The following is a 25,114-nucleotide window of genomic DNA, read 5'->3' on the forward strand; positions in this document are numbered from 1 at the left end:
CATTATGATTTATTCTTATCTCAATGATTGTCTAAGTGCATGCTAACTACAAAAGCAGCTTCTCCTCTCTTGGAATTCACACCTCCAGATCAGCTACTAGAAGAGGGCCTCCTCTTCCTTGATTGGATCCACCTCGTCATCTCCAGCCTGATTCTGGCCTGCATATTTATACCTGCCTCTGGAAATTTCCACTACATGCATCTGACGAAGTGGGTCTTTGCCCACGAAAGCTTATGCTCCAACACTTCAGTTAGTCTATAAGGTGCCACAGGACTCCTCGCTGCTAAGTGCATGGTGATTCACAGTGGCTCGATTGAGCTATTCAAGCCATTTAGGACCTGCACATGAACCAGGGCCTACAGGTCAGCAAACAAAAATTGACCTTAATATAGGTATGGAAGCTAGAATTCATATAGGAGCTGACCTCAACTCTGTTTGGGTGAAAATACTTCTACATTACAGATGTCGCAGTCTTTCCTCACTGATAGCTCACAAATTTCAGCTAGATATTTTCTCCAGCCTCTGGGACACGTCAATGGGCATGTAAGTTACTGCTCATTCCGATTATTCATGAGATGCCTCCAAGCATGATTCAGTTTGGTTTCTAGGCTGAAGAGTAATGACATAAGCAGACTTATGTTGGTGCCCAAAAGGACCAAGTATCATTGTACTTTCACAAGGACCCGGCAAACATCTGTATGGGAATCCTGCTTGTTTAGTCTTTCCCATTGCTGATCACCAATGAGTCTTTTATAGTTTGTTTTCATTGCTTTGATTACAAAACTACTAGTTAAGTCCAACACAGACTGTGGAGAATTACAAAAGTACCTTAGAAAACTGTGAGACTGGGAAACAAAGTGGTAGATAAAATTCAGTGTTAAATGCAAAGTAATACACATTGGAAAACATAATTCCATCTATACATGTAAAATGAGATCTAAATTAAATGTTGTCAGTCAAGAAAGGCATTGTGGAATCATTGTTGATAGTTCTCTGAAAACATCTACTCAATTTGCATCAGCAGTTGAAAAACCTAACAATTTGGGAAACATGATAGGAAAGTGATAGATAAGACGGGAAACATCTTGTCTCTATATAGCTCATGGCACTCTTACATCTTGAAATATATGCAGATCTGGTCATGTCATCTCAAAAAAAAATCTTTTGGAGTTGGTAAAGGTACAGAAAAGGCAACCGAAATTAAGGCTATGGAAGAGTTTCCATAGAAATTAATGCTATGGAAGATGAAAAAGACTGGAACTTTTTAACTTGGAAAAGAGATGACAGGGGTTGGGAGGGAGATATGATAGAGGCCTATAAAATCATGAATGGTATGGAGAAAGTAAATATGGAAGTGTTACTACTCACAACACAAAGTAAGGATCACCAAATGAAATTAATAGGCAGCCGGTTTAAGACAAACAAAAGGAACTGTTTGTCAGAGAACGTTGTGAAGGTGAAGACTATAGCAAGGATTCAGAAAAGAACTAGAGTTCATGGAGGATGGGCTGGGATTATGTGCCTTTCTTCTGTTTGCCAGAAGCTGGGGATGGGCAAGAGGGGATGGATGACTTGATGATTACATGTTCGTTTCATACCCTTTGGGGGATGGGGGGAGAACAGGCATTGGCCAGTGTTGAAAGACTGAATACTGGGCTAGATGGGCTGACACACATGGCTGTTCCTATGTTGTTAAGTTTGTAGTGATTTGATAGTTGCTTTCGATTTGATTGCAGACCTGTAAAAAAGGGAAAAAAGGCCCAGGAGAAAAGGGGAAAGGTGGAAACGGAGGAGGAAAACCTGCTGGTCCAAATCGGATGAATGGACATCACCAACAGAATGGTGTGGAAAACATGATGCTGTTTGAGGTTGTTAAAATGGGCAAGAGTGCTATGCAGGTAAGATCTGAGTCTCTTTAAGACTTAAAGGGATGCTCAATTTCTAAACTTGGCTACACATTTAAAAATTTGTAAAACAAGTTTTTATAAAAATAAACCCACTAAAAGTTTTTTCCCAATTAAACAAAATTTAATGATGAGCTTTCAAAACAAATATTCCCCTATAGTGTTTGAGACCGATTTTGCATCACTAAAAACCTAGATGTGAAATTGACACTAAAAAAGTGAAAGATTCAATTGATTTTCTTTGGGAAATTAAACAAGTAATGTGTGAATACTGATTTAAAATGGAAAGACTTTAAACAATTTTATTTAAAAAAAATATTTGTTTACATATGACTTTTAACTTACCTCTCAGTATCTGGAATGACTAAATAGTCATATATAGATCACATTTATAGTTATCAAGAATATATAATAACATTGAAGCTTCAATATAAAGTATGTGGGGGATTCTAGAGCTTGCTAAAAACTTAAAGTAGGGAGGATTAAAATTAATTATTTAAAAGAAAATTTTGTAAATGTCAAGGGTTAATCTACTGGTCTCGAATAAAGTTGCTGCCACAAATGAGTGCCATTCAAATTATCTATTCTTCTTCGAGTGATGTCCCCGTGGGTGCTCCACAGATGGTGTTGGGCTCATCCCAGCGCCACGGATCGGAAACTTTCAGAGCGGTGTTCAGTTGGGCAGTGTGAATGGTGAGCAGCGTTCCTGCCTTTGAAATTAGTGCGTGCAGCCCAATTCCCCTCAGTTCCTTCTTTGCTGCCCTCAGCTATGGACAGAGCTCCAGCCCTCTCCTCCTCAGCAGACTTCTGAAAAGCGTAGTAGTAGTTAGACAGTGTTGAATTACCCAGTATTTCTTTCCCTTTTAATACAGTTTAAATTTGTTTTAAAAAAGCTTTTTTTCTTCATCTTGTTTATAATTTAGTTAGACTAGCAGTTTACTGCCATGCAGCGGCAAGCTGCAGCAAACTGAATAAAAGAAAACACAAAGAAACCAAACACAGACTGCTCTACTCATAACATTCACAAGCACCATAGTCCGCCTCCGGGAGACACGCTGGGCTCTCCTAAAGTCCAAAGATGCAATAAATGCCGAGACTCTGTGAGCTTCTGATGGTCACAAGAAATGCATATGCTGTTTGCAGGGGGGGGGGGGGGGCACATTTTTCACAAAAATGTGTCCTCTGTCACAGTCTGACAGCAAGAGCTCGCAAGGAAAGAAAGCTGATAATACTCATGCTGTCCATTGACAGAGCCCTAGATCTCCGCCCCCTCCCATCCCCCCCAGCTATAAAAGGTGCACTAAGGGCTTGGGCATGATGTCCCCTCGGCAGAACCCCTCAAGCAGCTCACCAGCCTGTTCGCTCCTGTCACAAATGAGTAGGGAAGATGAACCTGGCACCTCGGGCATGGCAAAATCTTGAGCCTCCTCACTAACTGGCTCAAAAGTGTGTTCTAAACAGGCTGCAAAACCAGCTACCCAGCCAAAAAGGGCACCTACTAAGGACCTTGAATTAACAGAGGCACCACTGGCAAGGTGATGCTGCCAGCACTCATGCCTCCACCCCAGGCACTGGCGAACTCGGCAACAGGTCACAAGATATCAACCCACTGCTGTTCTACAATGCAAAATGCATGCTCCACGAATAAATGACAGAAGAACTAGAACCAGATTCCCCCACTGAGCCCTCGGCACACCACCACTCTTGCTCCCTGTTATCAGTAAGAGGCTTGCTGCTCTCACCATGCTCACCTGCTTTATCAAAACTCAGTGCCTATCACGAGGATTCAAGGAATGTTTTCTATTCACAGCACTCCTCCCCAGACAAAGTGCATGCATCATATGGGGACTACAGTCTCCCCATTATCAATAGCTCCCGCACACCCTGAATGGCAGTACTAATCCCAGCATAATAGCAGTGATCTCCTAATCGCTACTGGATACCACGACACACTTACACATGCACAGTGCCTCTGTACACTCAGATCCATCATATTCCCCGTCTGAGGGCCCGGACCTTGAGGAAGGGCAGATTGAGGATGATTCAACCATCCAACAATAGGATATGCCACCCAATGATAGCTTCTCCTCTGCTGCTGCTGAAGCAGTTATCCCAAATAACCCAACACCTGGTGACTACCTCAAACAATTCCAGGATTTATTCAAAACAGTGGCTGTCAATCAGGAGGTTATCTTATCAGAGGTGCAGGAAAAACACCACAGGCTTTTAAAGAATCTTTAGCCTTCTGCTAAATCCAAAATTGCGCCCTCTCTAGATGAAGCAATACTTGAAGCAGCTGACTAAGTATGGGAAACCTCAGCCAGACCCTCCTAACCAATAAAAGGGCCGATAGAAAGTACTTTGTCCCATCAAAAGCCATGGACTTTCTAAACTTATACCCTTAACTCAGTTCTTTAGTGGTTGATGCTGCGAATCAAAGGTCTAATAATTCTCAACACAAAACACATACATAAGACACAGACCATAAATGCCTGGATGTGTTTGGGAGGAAAATGTACTCCTCCTCAACTTTTCAACTTCACCCTACTTGCCAGTTATGATTTCGACAACTGTGCAAAACTAACAGAGGTCATGAAACACCTCCCAGATGACAAGAGACCTGTCCTTAAAATCATCATTAAAGGGGGATATAGTATATCCTCTACTGCACTACAAATGGCCCTTGACGCCACAGACACCATGGCAAGGCTACTGAAATGTCTGTTGTAATGAGACGTGCATCTTTGCTTCAAGCAACAGGTGTTCCTAAGGATCTCCAGGCTAAAGAAGAGGACCTGCCATTCAGTAATGCCAAATTGTTTGCTGCAGGGACGGACAAGGCTCTGAATTCTAGCAAAAATTCATGCACCACCGTATGCACGTACACTCCCCCCTACCAAGGAAGCGCTATACACCCTACCAAAGACACAGAGATACAGCATTTGGCAGACAACAGCAGTATCGATCATTTGAACAAAACTGCTTCCAACCACAAAACCAACGCAGAAGAATCCCAAACAACTGCTCTTCCATGACTCAGGTCTCTAGAATTTGGGAATTTGGTTGAGGGTCTACCTGACCTCCCCTCAACATTAGTGCCAGGCGAGTCCAACACATTCTACCACTACTTGCGTCCTTTTTACAATCAGTGGGCAGCAATCACCACAGATGGGTGCGTTCTAGAAATCATCAGCTGCAGATATTCTATTCCTGTCATAGCTATCCCCCCACCTTCTCCAGGGACCCCCTCTGCCAAAACATTGCTCTGCCAAGAAGTTCAACACCGTGTCAATATAGGATCCATAGAACAAGTCCCCGGACAATATGAAGGGAGAGGGTTTTACTCAATCTACTTTCTCACTGAAAAGAGAAACAGGGTTGGAGGCCTATCTTAGATCTTTGTCAATTAAAGAAATACCTTTGCAAGCAATGCTTCAAAATGGTTACCCTTACCATGATGATTCATGCACTGCACAAGAAGGATTGGCTTGCAGCCCTCGACTTCCAAGACACACATTTCCATATCAGGATACATCCCGTGCACAGATGTTTTCTGTGCTTCACAGTAGCATCAGTCCATTTTCAGTAGAAAGTCCTTCCATTTGGACTCTCCTCTGCCCCCAGAGTCTTCTCCAAGACCCTGGCAGTTGTAGCAGCGCATCTCAGAGGAAATGGTATCACAATCTTCTCTTTGGATGATTGCCTCATCTGAGGTCCCTCCCAACAGACCACAAGGGACATGATCAGATTCATAAAGGCCTTCTTTCCATCTCTAGGCTTCATTATCAATGGCCAGAAGTCCACACTACGCCCCCACACAATCCCTAGAGTTCATAGGGGCTCTCATAGATTCCGCAACAGCACATGCCTATCTCCCTAATCGTCATTTCAACCGTATAACAAGCCTGGTCACAATCATAAGGATCAGCCTAACCTTCCCTATCCTAAACTGTCTCAAAATCATGGGACATATGGTAGCCACCACATATATTTACCCATACCAGACTGTGCTTTCAATGTTTCCAACATTGGATTTCCTCAATTTATACACCACCCAGCTGCCACATTCACAGACACATTTCGCCTCCTCCAAAAGTCCCCTTATCTCCTTACAGTGGGGGAGCTGAGCACAGAACCTCTGCAAAGGGGTGCCCTTCCACCAGGATCAGCTGTCCAAACAGTTCACTACAGATGCCTCACTGCTAGGTCGGGGTGCACACTTCCAACAAAAATACTTGCAAGAAAAGTGGTCCAGAGACGAGTTCAGAATCCACATCAACCTGCTCGAGCTTCGAGCACTTCCCAATGCATGCAAGCAGTTCCTTCTACGTATTGGAGACTCTTCGTGCATATCGTCACCGACAATATGACTACTATGTTTTACATCAACTGCCAAGGGAGTGCGAAATCCCCTTCGCTCTGTTGAGGCGATCCAGCTTTGGAATTGGTATATCCACCACAACATAATCATCATGCTGGCATACCTACCCACGGACAAGAATATCACGGCTAATACCTTCAGCTGCAACTTTCTCACAGTACACGGATGAGAACTCTAGTCAGATCACCCCCGAGCTGTTCCAACACTGGGGTTGACCGCAAATAGACCTCTAAAATTCCAAATGCCCCCAATTCTGTTTGAGTGCGGGCATGGGATATGGCTCTCAAGGAGATGCAGTGCTCCTTCTATGGGATGCTTACCTATTATATGCCTTCCCTCCTATCCGGGGCCCATGTAATTCTAATAGCCCCAGCGTGGCCTTGACCAACATGGTTGGGAAGAAACAGTTTTTATCAACTGTTTCTACGACCTCTCTGCCTGCTTCTGACCCACCCAGACCTCTTTTCCCAGAACAAGGGTGTGATACTTCATCCCAGCCACAAACATTACACCCGATGGCATGGTACCTGTCTGGTTCTCCGAAGCAGAGCAACAGTGCTCCTAACAAGTGAGAGTTGTCCTGATGCATAGCAGGAGACAAACAACATGCAAGACTTAGCTGTACAGATGGCAGTGGTTTACGCAGTGGTGCACAGAGAGGAGTCCAACCATCTATGGCTCCACTCCATCTGATACTGGAATACATTATGCACCTGAAACAACATAGTTTATCCCTTGTCTTCACTCCAGGTTCATATGGCTGCGATTACGGCCCCCCCTCTCCCCCATTGATGGGTTCTCTATATGCACCTACCCCATCTCTAAGAGATTTTTGAAAGGGCCTGCAGAGCCTTCACCCACCACATATCCCCATACTCCCCACGTGGGATTTAGAATTGGTCCTCCACTCACTCACAAAACCTCCCTTTGAGCCAATGGCAACTTCATCACTTAACTTTCTCACCATGAAAACGTTCCTTCTGGCAGTCACGTCTGCAAGGAGGATTAGCAAACTTGTAGCTCTCACAACCTTGACGCCATACCTGACCTTTCACAGGCATAACATGTATTCTACGGACCCATCCCCCCCACCTTATCCATAGTTGGTTCTGAATTTCATATCAGTGAATCGATAGTTCTTTCCACCTTCTACCCAAAACTACACCGCTCAAGGGAAGAAGCCATATTACACACTTTAGATGTCAGAAGGGCCTTCTGTTTGGTTAGGACTCAGCCCTTTTGTCTATCCTAGAGATTGCTGGTATCCCTAGCTGAAAGGTCCAAGGGAAAACCACTTTCTTCCCAGCACATATCAAAATTGATAACATCCTGCATTACAACCTGCTACTCGCTCCAGAACAGGGCATTACCAGCGACTTCCAAAGCCCATTCTACCAGAGCGATGGTGACATCAACTACCTTCCTCAATGGAGTCTCACTCCAGGAAATAAGCAGAGCAGCGAGATGGTCACTCAGTCACACCATCATAAAGAATTACGCGATTCCACCATGTGCCACTGCAGTTCTCTCCGTAATCTGTAACAATTAACTGAAGCCCACCTTCCATCTAAATAGGCACTGCTACATAGTCACCCACAGTGGAGCACCCCTGAAGACATGACTTGAAGAAAGAGAAATTACTCACTCTGTTTAGTAACCATTGTTCTTCGAGATGTGTACCCCTGTGGGTGCTCCACTACCTGCCCTCCTCCCCACTTCTGCCACGAGGACGTCAAACAAGAAAGAGAGGGAAATCAGGCTGCGCGCGTTAACTTCAAAGGTAAGCATGCCGTTCACCACTTGTGTATGCACAGCCCGACTGAACACTGCTCTGAAAGTCTTCGATCCATGGCGCTGGGACGTCCCCAACACCAACAGTGGAGCACCCACGGGGACACACATCTCAAAGAACAATCATTACTGCATAGTGTAAGTAACTTCTCTTTGCTTCTCTGTATCACACAGCAGGAGTCAGGAAATTTGAGACTGAAGTTTCTTGATCAGGCACTTCTCCATCTCCCCTTACTAACATGGTTTCTGGGCTTCTATACTAAATGGTCAGTTGGAGGGAACACTCACTATGTGCTTTTTACTCAGTTGCATGTACTTCATATTCTGTTTTGTGTTTGTGTATGTTGACAGGTAAAGCAGGCATCTATTTCTTTATTGTAATAGTAAAGGATGAAATGTACTCAGTATTAGTACATTTCAAGGGGTCTATTTTGCTAATGGGAGATGACTTTTACATTTGTGTGTTCCTAAGAAACTGTTGGGAACCACTGTTTAGCTTCTCATCAATGTATCAAAAGCTAATAAAGAGTTTTTGTTTTGTTTTTCTCTATACATCTTCTCCTCCCCTCCCCTGTGACTCAGTCTGTAGTGGATGACTGGATAGAGTCATACAAACATGACAGAGATATAGCTCTTCTTGACCTCATCAACTTCTTTATTCAGTGCTCAGGCTGCAAAGGTAAGATGTATATTTTTGGAAGCATATTACGTTAAAATATAGTTCTAGCTATCCTATAGCTACTCTTTTTGAATGCCTACCAGCTCCCTTTTTAATAGCCTTTGCTATTATTCTGATGGTGTAGAGAGTGCCTTCTCACTCTTAGGATGCATCTACACTACAGCGGGGATCAAGGCTCTGAAATTGATCCACTGGCTCTCAATTTGGTGGGTCTAGTGAAGACCTGCCAAATTGACTGCAGATTGTTCTGCAATTGACCCCTGCACTCTACTCTAGAAGAGTAAGGTAAATGGATAGGAGACCGCATGATAACTCAGCCTTAGTTACATTGTCTCCAGCAACATCGTTCATCATAGATAAAATTGTGTTCCTTAGTTTGAGTTTCTGAAGTAGTGTAGATGTAAGCATTGGGTTAGTCTGTACTAAGCAGTTGTCTGTACTAGGTATTCATTATACTAGTATGATTAAAACTGTATAATCCCACTACAGTGGGCGCAGTTATACCAATATAAGAATTGCTGTATATCACTATAGCTATTCTGTACAGAAATGGGGATAACTTGGGCGTGGGCAATAATTTTTACAGGAGGGCCAATTCATGAATTTTTGGTATGCAGGCATGGGCTGGTTCCACTCCCTCTGCGTACTCCCCAGAGGGGCAGGGCCTGGAGTGGAAGGGGTGAGGTTGGGGACTAGCCTCCCCCCAGAGCTATCTGGGGCTAAGGCTTTGAATTAAAAACACAGTAAAGGGCTCCTGACCCTGCCACCACTGTGTTGTCTGGCTGCTGCCCAGGGTCGCTATAGCTATTTAAAGGCATTACGGCTCTGACAGCTTCTGGGGTAGCACCACAACCGGGTGTAATAAGCATTTAAATAGGATCGTGCTGCTTGAGCCACCGCCTGGAAATTCAGTGGCAGTAAGATACAAATAGAAAATGGCCAGATGCAGTCCGGGGGATCAAAGTGTTAGGTGGGCTGGATTTGGCCCCTGACTGGCCAGGGCCTCCATCCATCCCCATCTCACTATGGTAGCCTGGCCCCCATCTTGCTGAGTTGCACATCACCTCTACATTGGTGCACATAACAAAATTCATTCTGCTCGGAGTGGGAAAAATTAGAAGGAATGCTGGTCTTGAGAGAGAGGTTATTCTTGAGATGTATAATTCCCCTCCAACCAGGCTTACTCATTCGTCTCCATTTTTCTCTTAACCTCTTTTCAGAAGTGGTGGCTCTAGGTGATTTACTCCAAAGTCAGTGGGTTTTTAGTGTAGCTAGATGGAGTATAAACTGATTTTCATCTGCTATTTCCTCATCCCTTAAACATGCATCTTTTTCTTGGAGCCCCCCACCTGCCTACCCTCGCTCATACTATGATAATTCCAGGGCTCAGTGGTGAGGAGTCTTTGGGCTCTGGCGTGAGGAAGTAGGAAGCCTTGGGTACAGGCATAATTTGACTTCCATTGATGGGAGAGGGCAAGATCCAGCAGGGCTTGGGCCAGCTCTAGATGGCAGGTCCCAGAGAGAGAGCACCATCTTTACCCCCGATTCGCCTCAGGAGACCATCTATTCTGTCTTGGTTGGGTGTGTATGTATGAAGAAGTGCAATCAAAAATTATAACTCAAAGGAGGAATTAATCTCAATGTTTGAAAACCTCTAAAGGTGCAGGTTGGAGGTTAGCTGGGGCTAAGTGTGTAGCTCAGGGTGCCAGAACAGGAATAGCTAGGGTCTGTGTTCAGGCTGGGGGTGGTTAGGGACTATGCATTGGCAGGGGGTAACTCAGGGTACAAGCACAGAAGTAACTATGGGCTTGAATGCAGACTGGGGATGGCTTGGTGGAGGCAGTAGGGGCTGTATCCAGACAGTGGGTAGCTGATGTCAGGAGGAAGGTAAATGGGGCTGGGTGTTTGCAAACTAAGCTACTTCCTATGTCAGAGGCTGTTAAGGGCTGCGTGTGGGCAGAGAGGTATCTCAGGGACAGAGATAACTAGGAGGCTGTGTGGGGGCAACGAGTTAGCTCAGGGTTCAGGGACTGCTCTCTGAGGGCTATGCTGGCTCTAGAGAAGGCTCCATCCTACCTGGGTGGCTCTATTGGCTGCAATCAAATGGGGCTGGGAGCTGAGGAGTAGCCGTGACAGCAGAAGGAAACAGGTGCCCACACCACAGCACTAGTCACAGCAGTAGCCATGGTGCTGCCTTGCCCCAGCCTCTGATCGGGCTGGAGGCCTGGGCTTTAGGAGCGGTGGAGGAGAGGAGCACGAGGCTGGGGTGGGAAGCTGGCCCTAGTACCTCTCTGCTCACTGGATAAGGTGCTGCAGTTGTGAGATGATGCCCTGGTTCCTTTCAACTCTTCCCATGGACATAGGGTTTTATCCCGATGGATAGCACTTTCTTTTAGGGTTTTAATGCAGAGGAAAGGGAGGGGCTTCAGCCTCACAGCTACACTCAAACTTTCAGTCCTCTGTGGGGCATAAGATAGAGACTTCAGCCCTGCAGCTCTGTTCCCAGCTTCAAGCCCACAAGGAGTTCCTGTCTTTATCCCCAGAGGAGCCCTAGGGCTTTTGGCTCTATGCTTAAGCCATGCAGCTCCTGGCTTTAGCTCTATGGAGACACCAGTGTTTGAGCCCTGTGGGCACACCATAATTCAAGATTCCTGGCTTTAGCCTCACAAATAGACACACCTCCAAAAGCACCACTGACTTCAGTAGTGCATCCTTTTTATATTAGCGCCAGAGTTCTTACTGTGAATCAAGTATTGAAGCAATGAATACAGTTGCAAGAGGAATTAAGAGGTCTGTTTTATGCCATCATATCACTTTAAAATCTATCAGTTAATTTTCTGAGGAAATAGACATTCAGATATATGAAATGTAGTTGTCCATAGTCGAAAAGTCAACTTATTGTACCAGTTAGTATGGAAAAACATTCTACAATTCGTCTTTGAATACAGTATGTTCACAATACAATCTCTGATCCAGTATTGTGATCAGATGCAAATACCATTCATTCTCAAAAGATTGTAATTCAGTCTTGAGTGGGGGACGCCTTCTAGGAACCTTTAATTCCCAAAGAATATATCCTTTTTCCTTAAAGGCATACACCACATCAGACTTCTGGATGAGCATTGTGGAGATTGGTTCACTCTTAAGTTTGTCATTGATGTGCCTTAGTTGGCTGGAGGGGATCCTAAAGAAAGATATAGTGGTTCTTCTCATTTAGAAGTCTGAGCAAACTTTCTCTATAGTAGTTCTAGTTCTTCCCACCTTAAAACTTTATCATTTTTCAACCTTGAAAGTTAATTTTTTGGTTAATTTTTTACTTCAGATTTTTTGAGAGGGGGAGGATTGATGAAAAGAAAGATGCAAGACTTCATGTTTTATTCCTATTTTACCGTCTTCATTCTGTGAGATTCTGAGCTCATTCAAATACTCGTATGTCATTTTGAGTTGAGCACGTCACCTGAAAAGGTCTTTCCTTAATGGTTATATCGCAATTGCAATATTTTGCAGAGAATTATATAACTTTGTAAAATGATTGTATTTAAATGTTTCAAATTCAAGTTTTCATGAGTAATTGAGTCTCTACTTCTAAAAGTTGGAGCCAACCAATCTGTTTTTAGATGCAAAACATTGTGTTACTAACATTTTTTATTATTTGAAGGGGCATTTATGAATCTCAAACTCAGATTGTATATATAATGTTCCCCAAAATATATGCAGGTGCCTCTGTTGTTTAGCATCAATAGTTGCATTAACAATGCTCCAAAGAATGTTAGTGTACAGACAATGACTATGTTTAGTCTAAATGGTATATTTTGTCTTACTGTGTACTATTTTATATGAGAGAGTTTAGTTGCTTAAAGTCTATACATTGACATTTGCTTATTTAACTTGTTTCAGATGCCAGCTAATCTGATATTACTTCTTTTATATCTACAGTATTATTAATATAATGTCTGCATTGTAGGAGTTGTTACAGCAGAAATGTTTCGACATATGCAGAATTCTGAAATAATCCGAAAAATGACTGAAGAATTTGATGAGGTAATTATTTTAACAAATACAAGTTCTGAGATTCTCCTATGATCTCATGAATTTAAAATTCACTTATTCTGATTGCTGGATGACATTGCTCCCAATTATAAATGTCGAAACTAGGGGCAACTATAAAATATATTAACAATATGAGGAAAAATAATTGTTAGAAAAAAGTACCGTATTTTCCGGCGTATAAGGCGACTGGGCTCACTGCTTCTGCCTAATTTATCTGGGTGAGAGTTACTAAAAAGACTCCTGCAAGATTTGTTGGGATTCTGACTGAGAACTATGAGAGAGAGAGAGAGAGGGAGTAGCACTGCGGTGGCAGGCTGACCCAGGCATCATGGACATGGCACCTAGCACTTTCTTGTCTGTTTTGATCATTCTGTTTCCAATGGGGAAAGAAACTGCACCAAAGGTGGTCTTTGGGACCAACATGCCACTCTGAGACCCACTGAACTTTGATGTAGTTCCCAATCTCTGCATAAGAGGGGAAAGAGGGACAGGGGATTGTCTCTGGTTATGAAGCACTGCACTGCATTCGAGCTGTGACTCTGAGACCTTCACCAAGGCTGTGTTGACTCCTGTCTAACCCAGGCAATCAAGTCCTGGCCAGCCAAGTTCACTGGTGCCCTCCGAGCACCTCCTATGCCCTCCATTTTAGGGGTGTTTAACGCAGCGCAAAACTTAATGTGCCTTACGGCCCTATTTTCGCCATCCAGACAGGATAGCATAGTGGCACCACAAGCTCCATTGAAACCACTGGCGCAATCTAAAGGGGATCAGGATGATCATTTGTAGATCTCCCTCTCTCTCTCTGGGTCCTCGGACTTCTGTAAATCTCCCACCTCGGTTAGATCTGCCCCCCTCTCCTAGCTTGTCATACTCAGAGTTGGAGTTGGAGTCTGTCTCTTACCAATCAGTGTGCAGAAGCAGCAGGAAGTCTGCATCCTGGCACTGAAGAAAACCTCACCTTTCCCAGTGACCACCCCAATGACAAAATCTCCTTCATTGGCCCTTTAGGACCCTCTTCCGCCAGGGATCATGTTTGGGATCAACATCTGTGGCCTCAGTGACTGTCTTCTCACCACGTGCCATAGAGTGGTGGTCACAATTCATAGCCCTGACACTGAGCGCGGCATCAACCCCATTGTCGCTGGATCAGGGCTTTGCCACAGTGTTCCTGTGGGCCCAGATGTTCTGGTGACTCCAGCATTGGCCCCAATGTTGGATCTGCCACCTCTACTGGCAATAGGCCTAATGCTGATGACAGATTCCAGGAATCCAGACCCGCAGGCACCATCAAGCCTGACTACAGTGGCACCCTCTGCCCTATCTTCCTAGGCACTCATGCCCATATGCTTCCAGTGCTGTTTAGATGTAGAGCAGGAGTCGGTGACTTATGGCTTGCTAGGGAGAGAGATACGGCTTTTTTTGCAGCTCAAGCTCTCCCCCCACTCTACACCCCACCGTCTCCCTGCAGCAGGGAGCTTGCTCTGGTGCTCTAGCCTTACGGACCCCCACAAGGCTGGAACACCAGTGCTGACTTCCTGCAGGGGAGAAGGGCAGAAGCCTCGAGCCACCCACTGGATCCAGCATGTGGTGAAGAAGCCAGAGCCAGAAGCAGCTGTTTCTCTCTCCCAGCTGGGGGAACAGCAGCACATGGACATGCTTCCTGGAGGCTCTCTCTGCTGCTCCCATACGCTCAAGAATGACCTTGAGCTGGTCACTGCAGATTATGTAGCGCTGGGAAGAAGGATCAAGGAATTTGAAGCGCAAGTGGTGTTCTCGTCTATCCTCCCTGTGGAAGGAAAAGGTCCAGATAAGGATCAGGTCGATGAGGTAGAAGGGGCTTTCTTCAGACAACAAAGAGAAGCTTCCAGATCACAGGCCTTGGTTCTCATGGAAGACTTTAATCACCCTGACATCTGTTGGGTGTACACAGGCAATTCAGGAAGTTTTGGAGAATGTTGGGGATAACTTCCTGGTACAAGTGCTGAAAGAACTAACCAGGAGCCACACAAAGTTTGAACTGCTGCTCATAAACGGGAGAATCAGTAGGGAAAGTAGATGTGGTTGGCAACCTGGGAAGCAGTGATCGTTAGATGGTTGATTTCAGGAACCTGATGAAAGGAGAGCAGCAAAATACACACTGTGGACTTCAGAAAAGCAGACTTTGATTCATTCAGGAAACTGATGGGCAGGATCCCCTAGAATGTTAACATGAGGGGTAAAGGAGTCCAGGAGAGCTGGCAGTATCTTAAAGAAGCCTTATTAAAGGCACAGGAAGAAAACCATCCTGATGTGCAGTAAGAAAAGCAAATATAGTAGGTGACCAGATTGGCTTAATAGGGAAATCTTTGGTGAGCTTCAACACAAAAAGGAAGCTTACAAGAAGTGGAAACTTGGACAGATTACTAAGGAGCATAAATATATTGCTCGAGAATGCAGGGGTTTAATCAGGAAGGCCAAAGCATAATTGGAATTGCAGCTAGCAAGAGACATGAAGGGTAACAAGAAGTTTCTACAGGCATATTAGCAATAAGAGTGATTAGGGAAGCCCTTACTAGATGAGGGAGGTAGCCCAGTGACAGATGATGTGGGAAAAGCTGAAGTACTCAATGCTTTCTTTGCCTCTGTCTTCTATAGTAGTCAATCCCACTACTGGGCCCCTGGCCAGGCTACTGTCCCATAGTTTAGGAGTCACAGTATAAGATTCAATTGCTTTGTTTTGGTGTTTGTCATCTCCCTGCAGCCTTTGTCAGGGCTGATGCTGTTCTACTTGTCTCCTCCGATCTCCACACTCCAAACCTCTCCTTCACTCTCCAAACTCCTTGTCCAAACTCCTTCTCAACTCTCTCTCCTTCCTCCATCCACAGGGAGGGTTTTTAAAGAGGCCTTGTGGAAGCCCCAATTACCTTCACCTGGCTCTTAATTGATTTGCAGCTGCTCTGTCTCAGCTGCTCCTAATTAGCCAGGATTTCTGCCTCTTTCTGCAAGAGCTGCCTCTCTCCCCTTCCACCAAGCCCTTTAACCAGCTCTATCACACCTGCTCTGTCACACTTCACAGATGAGGTCAGCTCCCAGACAAATGCACTAGGCAGTGAAGTAGGGGAAGGAGGTAGACAACCCTTTTTACGGTTTCTGCTTTTTAATGTTCAGATAGTTCTTGGCTTGTGAGGTTGGGGTATAATTCCTGTGTTTACATGGTCCTTCTTTTAATTTAACTGTGGGTGTCTATTATATATTTGAGAGAGTCAGTCTGTCTGTCTGTTCAAGAACTTCTCCTAAATGGTAAGAGCTAGGACTACTACATTTAGCATACAGATGCTGCTTATCATTTGAAGCAAGGTAAGCGTTTGTTTGTGCTGGGAAAATGGGATGTGTCTGGAATAGGATTGCTTCTCATAAAACCATACAGAAAAGAGACAAATCTTCAGGCAGCTGAAATGGGGCTGTCTGGGAGCACCGCTGCTCCTGCCCTATCTCTGTCCAGAACTGCCCAGCTCCAAGTCCCCCACTCCCCAGGTGCCCTATAGGGAGGAGGGAGCGGAGGCTGAAGGCCCCTGCCTCCCGATTTGTATGGGGACACTGCTGGCTGTTTCCCTTCATCAGGGAGTGAGGGGAAAGTGCATAGTTTGCAGCATTCCTCACTCGGACTGGGGAGTACAGTGGGCAAATGAACCTGGACCTGCCCCAGCCAGGGGACATGCACCCATACCTGAGCTATGCCTGTTGGAACTGCAGCAGCCATGAAGAGGCGCTTCTCACCGAGCCCCAAGCTGCTGCGATGACTGAGTGCTACAGTAGTCCACTCCCCTTGGGCCAGCTTGCATAATGAACCCCTCATTCCGAGGCCTGCCCCAGAGCAATGATTTCAAATGAAATACAGGCAGTCCCCGGGTTACGTCGGTCCGACTTACGTCGGACTCCTAGTTATGAACGGGGGGGGGGGGGGCTAGTGCGGGGTGCCTCCCCCACTGTCGACGCCTCTGGCGGCGCGGGGGGGCGCTTCCCCCCAGCAGACCAGGGAGACGCGGACCTAGCGCGCCACCCCCCCCCCCCCAGCAGACCAGGGAGACGCGGAGCGGCTTTTCTCACCGCGGAGGACGCGGGCGGCGGGATTGCCGAGACGCACTGCGGTCCCGCCGCCCGCGTCCTCCGCGGTGAGAAAAGCCGCTCCGCGTCTCCCTGGTCTGCTGCCCCCCCCCCCCCCCCAGCAGACCAGGCTTTTCTCGCCGATGCCTGGGGTAGAGCAGCTGGGCGGCTGCCGGATTGGTCCCACAGCACCGAGGTGCAGCGCTACTGGACCAACCCAGCAGCACCCAAGCTGCTCTGCCCCAGGTGTACCCAAGTCAGCCGCTGCTGAAACTGATCAGCGGCTGATTACAGGAAGCCCAAGGCAGAGCTGCTCTGCCCCAGGCTTCCTGGAATCAGCTGCTGATCAGTTTCAGCTGCAGCTGATTTGGGGACACCTGGGGCAGAGCAGCTGGGGTGCTGCCGGGTTGGTCCAGTTGCGCCGAGGAGCGGCGCTGCAGGACCAACCCAGCAGCACCCCAGCTGCTCTGCCGCAGGCGTGTCTGATTCAGCCACTGCTGGTCAGTTTCAACAGCGGCTGAATCTGGACGCCAGTTCCGACTCATATACAAATTCAACTTAAGAACAAACCTACAGTCCCTATCATTTTCAAAATGAAATAGGTACATATATATAAGGACCCGAGCAACGCTGGACAAATCTTATTTTTGTTGTTGCAGTGAGGGTTCTTCTGTCAGTTTTTTACAAAAGAAATGGAACCAGTGAAACATTTATCCAGTATATTCATTGGTTTTGTGCAAAGAATGTCAAGGAATTCCATCGATTGAATGCTTGTTTTTTACTTGTCGATTATATTTTTGCTATTCAAATATAGGCTGGTTGAAAACTGAACTGTGTCAGTTTGTCAGCAGAGAATTCGGCTCTCTGAATCTTTTTCGTCCTTCAACTCACCTGTATTGTATTCTGTTATATTCTATTCGCCATATATCAATATGTCGTTTTTATAATTTATGTGCTGATGAATGTTTGAAGATATTATTTTTGTGTTTTTAGGATAGTGGAGATTATCCTCTCACTATGGCTGGTCCTCAGTGGAAGAAGTTCAAATCCAGTTTTTGTGAGTTCATTGGTGTCTTGGTCCGACAGTGTCAGTATAGTATCATATATGACGAATATATGATGGATACAGTCATTTCACTGCTTACAGGATTGTCGGACTCACAAGTCAGAGCATTTCGACACACTAGCACACTGGCAGGTCAGCGTTGTTTAATTTGAGCTTCTGTATAAATTTTCTTTTCAGTTGTCAAAGAAGATACTGTTTCTAAAACTTTCTGAACATTTGATATTCAGCTCTTTCATATTTTCTTGTATTGGGTTTAGTCATTTAATTTAATTAATTTTTGTATTCTGGATCATTTTTTTAGTTCTAGTTTTTATAACTTTTAAAGTAATTTTTGGTATTATAGTATTCCTTTGAGTTAGCTTGCTGTGCTGATTATATAAAACAACCTGATTCTTCTGAGAAAGGGTTAATTGAGTCCTGATGGCTTACATCCAGGTGGTTTTCTATACTATGCAGATCACAGACAAGTGGGAGAGACTGTCTAAAAAGAGGGTCATTAGAAGTGTCCAAATCGTAGATGAATTTTGTGTTGTGGTGGTGGTAATTTCTATCTCATTAAAAATAAACCCCAGGAACGGGTTTTGACTGTTTTTGTGACCAAGTTGGTGATGGCTGCTGAGACACTGTCAAAGCATTTATGATAAAAAAGCAAATAATGTAAACCCATATTACTGTCTAGAGAATACACTTATTTTATCACATCGTTTTGCAGTTATATTACTTGTATGGTGCCATATTATTGATGTAAATTCAGTTACTTTGAGCCTAATTTTAACTAAATAATACTTCCACTGAAGTAAATGGGGGTACATCTAAACTACATCCCTTTTTCGATAAAGGGATGTAAATTAGACATATTGAAATTGTAAATGAAGGAAGGATTTGGCTTTCCTACACTTCATTTACGTAATGGCGGCCATGGATTTTTTTTCCTGAAAAGCCGTTTTTCGGGGTGGGGGGGCGAAATAAGGTCAGGACGGGGATCCTTTGATAGAAATACCCCATTTCAAAAGATCCTGTAACTCTCATTTTTTGAGGCTGCCATTATGTAAATGAAGTGTGGGAAATTCAAATCCTGGCTTCATTTACAATTTCGATACGTCTAATTTACATCCCTTTATCGAAAAAGGGATGAAGTTTAGACCTATCCTGGGAGTTGGACCTGACTAAAGACTGCAGGAATTATTTCATTTGTATGTTAATTTAGATCAATGGTTTTCAACCTTTATTTTTACTTGTTCATTTCAGATTTTTTTTTTTTTTTAAAGTAAGCAGTGGGAAATCTTATCTCTGGACCCCTAGGGGTATATGCACCACTGCTTGAGATACCACCTTTTACAACAGAATAGCATAACCTTTCACAACCCCTGTAGAGGTAGTTTCTGGATACTCAGAGGTCCTCAGATCACATCTTGAAAGCCACTGATTTACATCAAGCAAAGTGAGCTTTGTAAATTATGGTCATGATCCTGCAGCCCTTGCATGAGCAAATCTTTACATCAGGAGCAGGGATGTCAATGTGTAGTTGATCACTTGATTAACCGATAAGCCTAAGCTTTTTAGTTAATCTTATTGACTACATTCTCTCCCCCCGCCCTCTCTCCCAAGCTGCCTCGGTATCGGAGGCGGGGAAGAGGCGGGAGCTGGTGTCTGTGGAGAGCTGGCTATTCAGCTCCTGTGGAGCCACCTCCCCAACCACCCCCATGCTGCTGCCTCTGATAGAGAGGCAGCAGCACGGAGGGGGTGTGGGGAGGGGCGGACTGGTGGGAGACAGTATACCAGCTCGCTGCACATATCAGCTTACGGGAGCCACTTGCTCCCTTAGTCTGTGCTGCTGCCTCTCTACCAGAGGCAGGGGTGGGGGGAAGGGAGCTGATATGTGTGGGCAGCCAGCTTTTAAGCCGGTTCCCCTTGTGGACATACTGGCTCTTGCTTGCCACCTGGCCTGCTGCTTCCAGTATAGAGACAGTAGCTCTTGGTGGCATCAGCTGCCAGCCCCACCCTGGGGGACTATCTAATAGTCGTGTAACTGCTAAAATTTGATGCGGTTACACTATCTAGCATCCTTTCAATTAATCACTATCTAACATCCGTAATCAAAAGCTGCGTACGTGTCAATAGAACTCCTTTTTGTAAAGTAAAAAGTCAGATTTATATTTTTGATACATGCACTCTATTTAAAGAAGGAATAAAGCAGTCATGATTTAGTTGGTCTGAAGTGTTTCTAACATCTAAAAATGGCTACAACTTCCTGGGGTTTCTCCATTCCATAAAGGCCATATAATGCCACAATATTCGGATATCAGGGTGGTTCTTCTCCTCTTTGTGCTTAAGTTCCTCGACCTATTGCTGTTCTACAGTGATATTTAAGTGGTATTCTTACCCCTTCCTTCAGCGTCTACTTGTAATATTCTATTTCATCCCAAACTTTTGTGTTTTTTGTTTGTGATGTTATTACAAAAATTATGGAGGGGCTAAATAAATTGATTGCCTCTGGTTTACATGGTTGTGTTCTGATAAATGGAGAATAATTTACCAACCAAAAAAAACACCCCATCAAATTTAATTTTTAAATTATATACTACATTTTAGTCAGTTATTTGGTTTCTGATTAGATAATTCTATTACACTCTCTATGCAAATAAAATACATGAATCTTAAAGAAAGGTCTTTTTTGTAAAAATTCTAATTGAGGAGGGAGGACAACCTCATATAATATAATTTTAGCACAGAAATGTTTAATAAATTTCATGGCAGGCGTGTGGGGGTAGAAAGGGTAAGTCGCAGAAGGGTCAACAAATAATGTAGTTCTTGCTACCTCAGTTTATACGAGCATATAATGGGGAGAGGCCCAGGAGCAGGTATTAGAGAGGAAGCCCTCCCCATATGCCAGCTGCAGGAGCCTGAGTCCTACTTCTAGGGTTGTGTCCTTGTGCCTAGGCTTGGATCACAACTGAGTTTTGGCCCATCCATACCATTTTTTCCAAATACAGGAGGAGTGGATGGTTGAAACTTGAGTAGTATTGTGACTTAGTGCATGAGGTGACAACGCTGCTTGATTTGGGGGTCTGATGAAATGTACTTTTACAATCATATCCAAGACAGTTCAGATTTTATTCATGTTCATGATTTTTGTGTCCTCCATGAGAAAATCTTAGTTCTAACTTTGTGACTTCCTTTTGATGAAAAAGAGAAATAGTGATTTTGTTTTTTGGAAATTGAGTGATTGAGCCGTGGACTGTATTAAGTAAATTTAATGGAAGTGTCTTCTTAACTTAATGTTTCCTTGGCAACACAATTTAATATTTATGTGGTCAGCTAAATGAAATGTATATTTTGTAGTTCAGAGATCACAATGATGGTCATAGTATGAAAAAATAAATAAGATAGCCAATTGTTGAGTATAAATTATAGGGTATTCCCTCCCCGCCCCCCAAGTTTTGTCTTATCTGCAGTTTTTATGCGTTATTTGCATAGCTAACCAATTTGAATAAATAATACTGTTTTAAGTAATTTTTTATCTTTTCTACATTGATAATTAAGAAAATTATGCTTTTATTTAAGTAAGTCTAAGGCATCCATAGTAACTGCAAAGCTTAAAAGAGGAGTTGCATTGATAATATTTATAACACTTCAGTATAACCAGAAATTGTATTTACAAGTGGAAATAAAGTATTTTCTTGAGTTATATTAAATACTTAATATACTCATCTGTTTTCATCTTTGTTACACAGGTAATTTTTAAAATCAATTATTGCTTTTTACTTTTTCCTCTATAGCTATGAAGCTGATGACTGCTTTAGTAAATGTGGCATTAAATCTTAGCATCAACATGGATAATACACAACGGCAGTATGAAGCAGAGCGAAATAAAATAATTGGAAAACGAGCCAATGATAGGCTGGAACTCTTGCTACAGAAGAGGAAGGAGGTTAGAGCAATTAATATTTCTATCTACTGATATGCAACGAAGGCGGGAAAATGTTAAAATCACAACAATTAATCTTGTAAGAATGTTTTTGCAAAGGAAAATTTTTGATTGCCATTTTGCTTCATCTTTAAATTGTACATAACTGTCATTATTTTGCAAACACGTGAAAACATGGTTGTGTTATAAAAGCTAGAAATTTGGAAGGTATACATGGGTTGTATCTCATTTCAACGCTCGGCCAGTGGTTCCATTTGAGCCAAGCTAGGTAATGAACAAAATTTGTCATCCTTTGACTGATTTTTTTTGGATAAGGGTAAAGATACCTTTGTCACAAAAAAGAATCTCAGCAGAAAGCCCTTTGAAATATATTTTTGTCCTATCTGAAGTCAAAGTTGAGGTAAATCTGATAATTTAAGTTGTCTCCAATATTTCCTTTCTGAACAGAGGAAACTGCTAATGTATTGCTGTCAGCGTTGCACATTTTCATGAGCCCTAATTCATTTTATATATTAAAAATGGCAAGTACTTTTCAAAATAAAAGATGAAAAAAAATACATAGTCTTCTCCCCCATATGTTAAAAATATTCTGGTTGATTAAAACAGAAAACAGTTAAATGTTCATTTTTATCCTTTATGCACTTATTTACTAATTTTAGTCTTTAGATTTAACAATGGAAATACACTGTTAGATATTTCTAGTAAAATGATCTCATGTTTGTCTTCCAAAGAACTTCCGTTTAAGGAACTTCCTTTGAACATTTACATATGAATAGTCCTGTTTAATCCTTTGGAACTATTCATATGTTTACAGGATTAGGTCTTGAAGAGGCAGCACACAGGTTCCACAAGGGAAAATATGTAAAAATCAAGATGGCTGTGGCTTATTTTGCCCCATGTGTGTTTGGTTGTAGTCTTTCTCTATTAGCCTTTTATAGCTTTGCTGAATTCTTCCATTTCCTTCTGATGGCATGTTTGTAGCTTGTTTTTATTTAACATTGGTTGATTTCAGTTTGTTTGTAGTCTTAACTATGCCTAAATACTTCTTAATTTTCCTATTTTGTTTTTTCTCATCCATTTTATTTAATATTGTAAAGCTTTTCTATATTCAGACTTTTTCATTAAATTAGTTTTAACCTTTTTTCTAACTAATCATTTCCTCTTATCATAGTGAGCCCTTTCTGCTAATTTATCTGTTTACAATGTCACTTACTAAACATGTCAACTTTGTCTATTACCGTCTCTTGGTCTATGTCTTTGACTTTGTCTCAGTCTTATCCTCCCCCATTCTTTGTAGTCCCTTCATAATATTGCTACAGAAATTAACTCTTGCCTGCTGCTCTAGCAGTATGCATCTACCTTTTCTATTTTCTTAATTGTTTTTCCTTCACTTTCTGCACTAAATTCAAGACCCTCATCCATTGTAGCTCTGCAGATTTCTTCTGTTCATCCAAGCTCCACAGTTAACTGGGTCCTAATTTGTGTTTCACTGTTGTATCTGTTCTTTCTTACACTTTGTCTCTGTATGTGAAAGTTTGACTGTTTTCCCGCCATCAATTGTAATTTTCCACTCATCCTTTAAATTATAGGGAGAAGGTTAAAACAACACCAGATGGGGAAACACAATGCATTTAATGTAAATTACTGTTTCCTACAAACAAAATTGTAGACAGAAGGAGTTTATTGAAGGTTAGAATCTCTTTGTAATAGGAGGAAAACTCATAGCCTCTTTTCTAGTTGTCAGCATTATAGTTATTGACCTCTGCAATATTTCAAATGTCTTAAGTTTTGTATCATGATGCTGACAGTTGGCACTTCAGAATAGACTGTCCAAATAATTCTTTTTAGCAGACTCCATCATATAAGGCTCATAAATAAAATATAGATTGAACCTATCTAGTCTGACACCATTGGGACCTGAGCAGTGCCGAATCAGAGAATTTGCTGAACCATGGAAGGTCAGTATTGTCTAGCTACATTACCAACACTTCCACTGCTTACTGGGCTTTTAGAAAACACTGAGGTGTAAATTAGAGGTAAATAACAGCACAGAACACTGAGAACCAGGACTTGTAGCTGTAAGCAAACTTTATGGTACCATGGGAAACTTGGCCACACCCATTGTAAGTGGACAACTGACTAACTAAAATCATACCTGACCACAGATGTTGCCAGACTAAAGTGTACTGGACTAGAGAGGTTCAGCATGTAATAAACATAATTAAAAAATATTAATTTGTTGTACTCCATTTAATGCTAAAATAATCTCACATTTTATAACCATCATTCAGTACTTTTATAACCATCATTCAACATACTATTTTTTGTTTTCAGCTTCAAGAAAATCAGGATGAAATAGAAAATATGATGAATGCAATATTTAAAGGTGTTTTTGTGCATAGATACCGGTAAGTTTTCTTATTCTATAATTTGTAGCTTTGTGAACTTTCTAGATTGGTTGTAAATTCTCTGCCTTTCACCATTACCTTTTTGTTTCCCCTTGCAGAGATGCAATAGCTGAAATAAGAGCTATCTGTATCGAAGAGATTGGAATATGGATGAAAATGTATAGTGATGCCTTTCTTAATGACAGCTATTTAAAGTATGTAGGTTGGACTATGCATGATAAGGTAAGTTGTATGTTTGAACAGCGCTGTTCATATCTATGAGTCATTTTGGGGAAAAAAATCAGCTCATCTGTTTTCCAATTGGTGGACTCAGAATTAGCATTTGGGCAGAGAGAAAACCAATTTAAAAAAAATACGTTCAGCCTGTGGTCCCATTTATACAGAAGTCTGGTGCTAGTCTTCTCTTGAAGTCTAGTAGTGGTGGAATACATATTCAATTAACCTAGTTGTATATGAATAATGTAGCACCATATCAGCCATAATTTTCATAGTTTCCATAAAGTAAAGCACATTCAGAAGCAAGCGGCGATAATGGATGCTTCAGTGTAGGGCTACGTCTACACTGCAGCGCTATTTCAGGATACGACAGGTATCCTCAAATAGCTATCCCGTGTCTTAACAGCAAATCCATTATTTTGAAATTTAACAAGCTCGCTATTCTGACATCCCTGTAAACCTCATTCCACAAGGAGTAAGGGATGTTTTGGAATAGCGGGTTACTTCAAATTATGAAGTATGACCACATCAAATTATGAAATAAGCTATTTTGAAATAACATCGAAATAAGATGGTGATCAGAGGGTCATTTCTACACAGATTGTAAA

At 42.8% G+C, this 25,114-nt stretch overlaps 1 protein-coding gene across 4 annotated transcripts in view; it reads left to right on the forward strand.

The window, feature by feature from the left end:
• Nucleotides 1-25,114, forward strand: part of STAG2 (STAG2 cohesin complex component) — a 223,825-nt gene that overhangs the window by 114,898 nt on the left and 83,813 nt on the right. For all 4 annotated transcript variants that reach the window (XM_075940974.2, XM_075940976.2, XM_006115390.5 and 1 more), the window contains exons 4-10: nucleotides 1,737-1,898; nucleotides 8,659-8,755; nucleotides 12,720-12,796; nucleotides 17,882-18,086; nucleotides 21,734-21,885; nucleotides 24,217-24,290; nucleotides 24,389-24,512. In XM_075940974.2, the coding sequence (XP_075797089.1) occupies nucleotides 1,737-1,898; nucleotides 8,659-8,755; nucleotides 12,720-12,796; nucleotides 17,882-18,086; nucleotides 21,734-21,885; nucleotides 24,217-24,290; nucleotides 24,389-24,512 (891 nt within the window). The remainder of the gene's footprint in view (nucleotides 1-1,736; nucleotides 1,899-8,658; nucleotides 8,756-12,719; nucleotides 12,797-17,881; nucleotides 18,087-21,733; nucleotides 21,886-24,216; nucleotides 24,291-24,388; nucleotides 24,513-25,114) is intronic.

Source organism: Pelodiscus sinensis, chromosome 13 (assembly GCF_052426305.1).
Source record: "Pelodiscus sinensis isolate ZL-2025 chromosome 13, ASM5242630v1, whole genome shotgun sequence".
Taxonomy (NCBI): Eukaryota; Metazoa; Chordata; order Testudines; family Trionychidae; genus Pelodiscus; species Pelodiscus sinensis.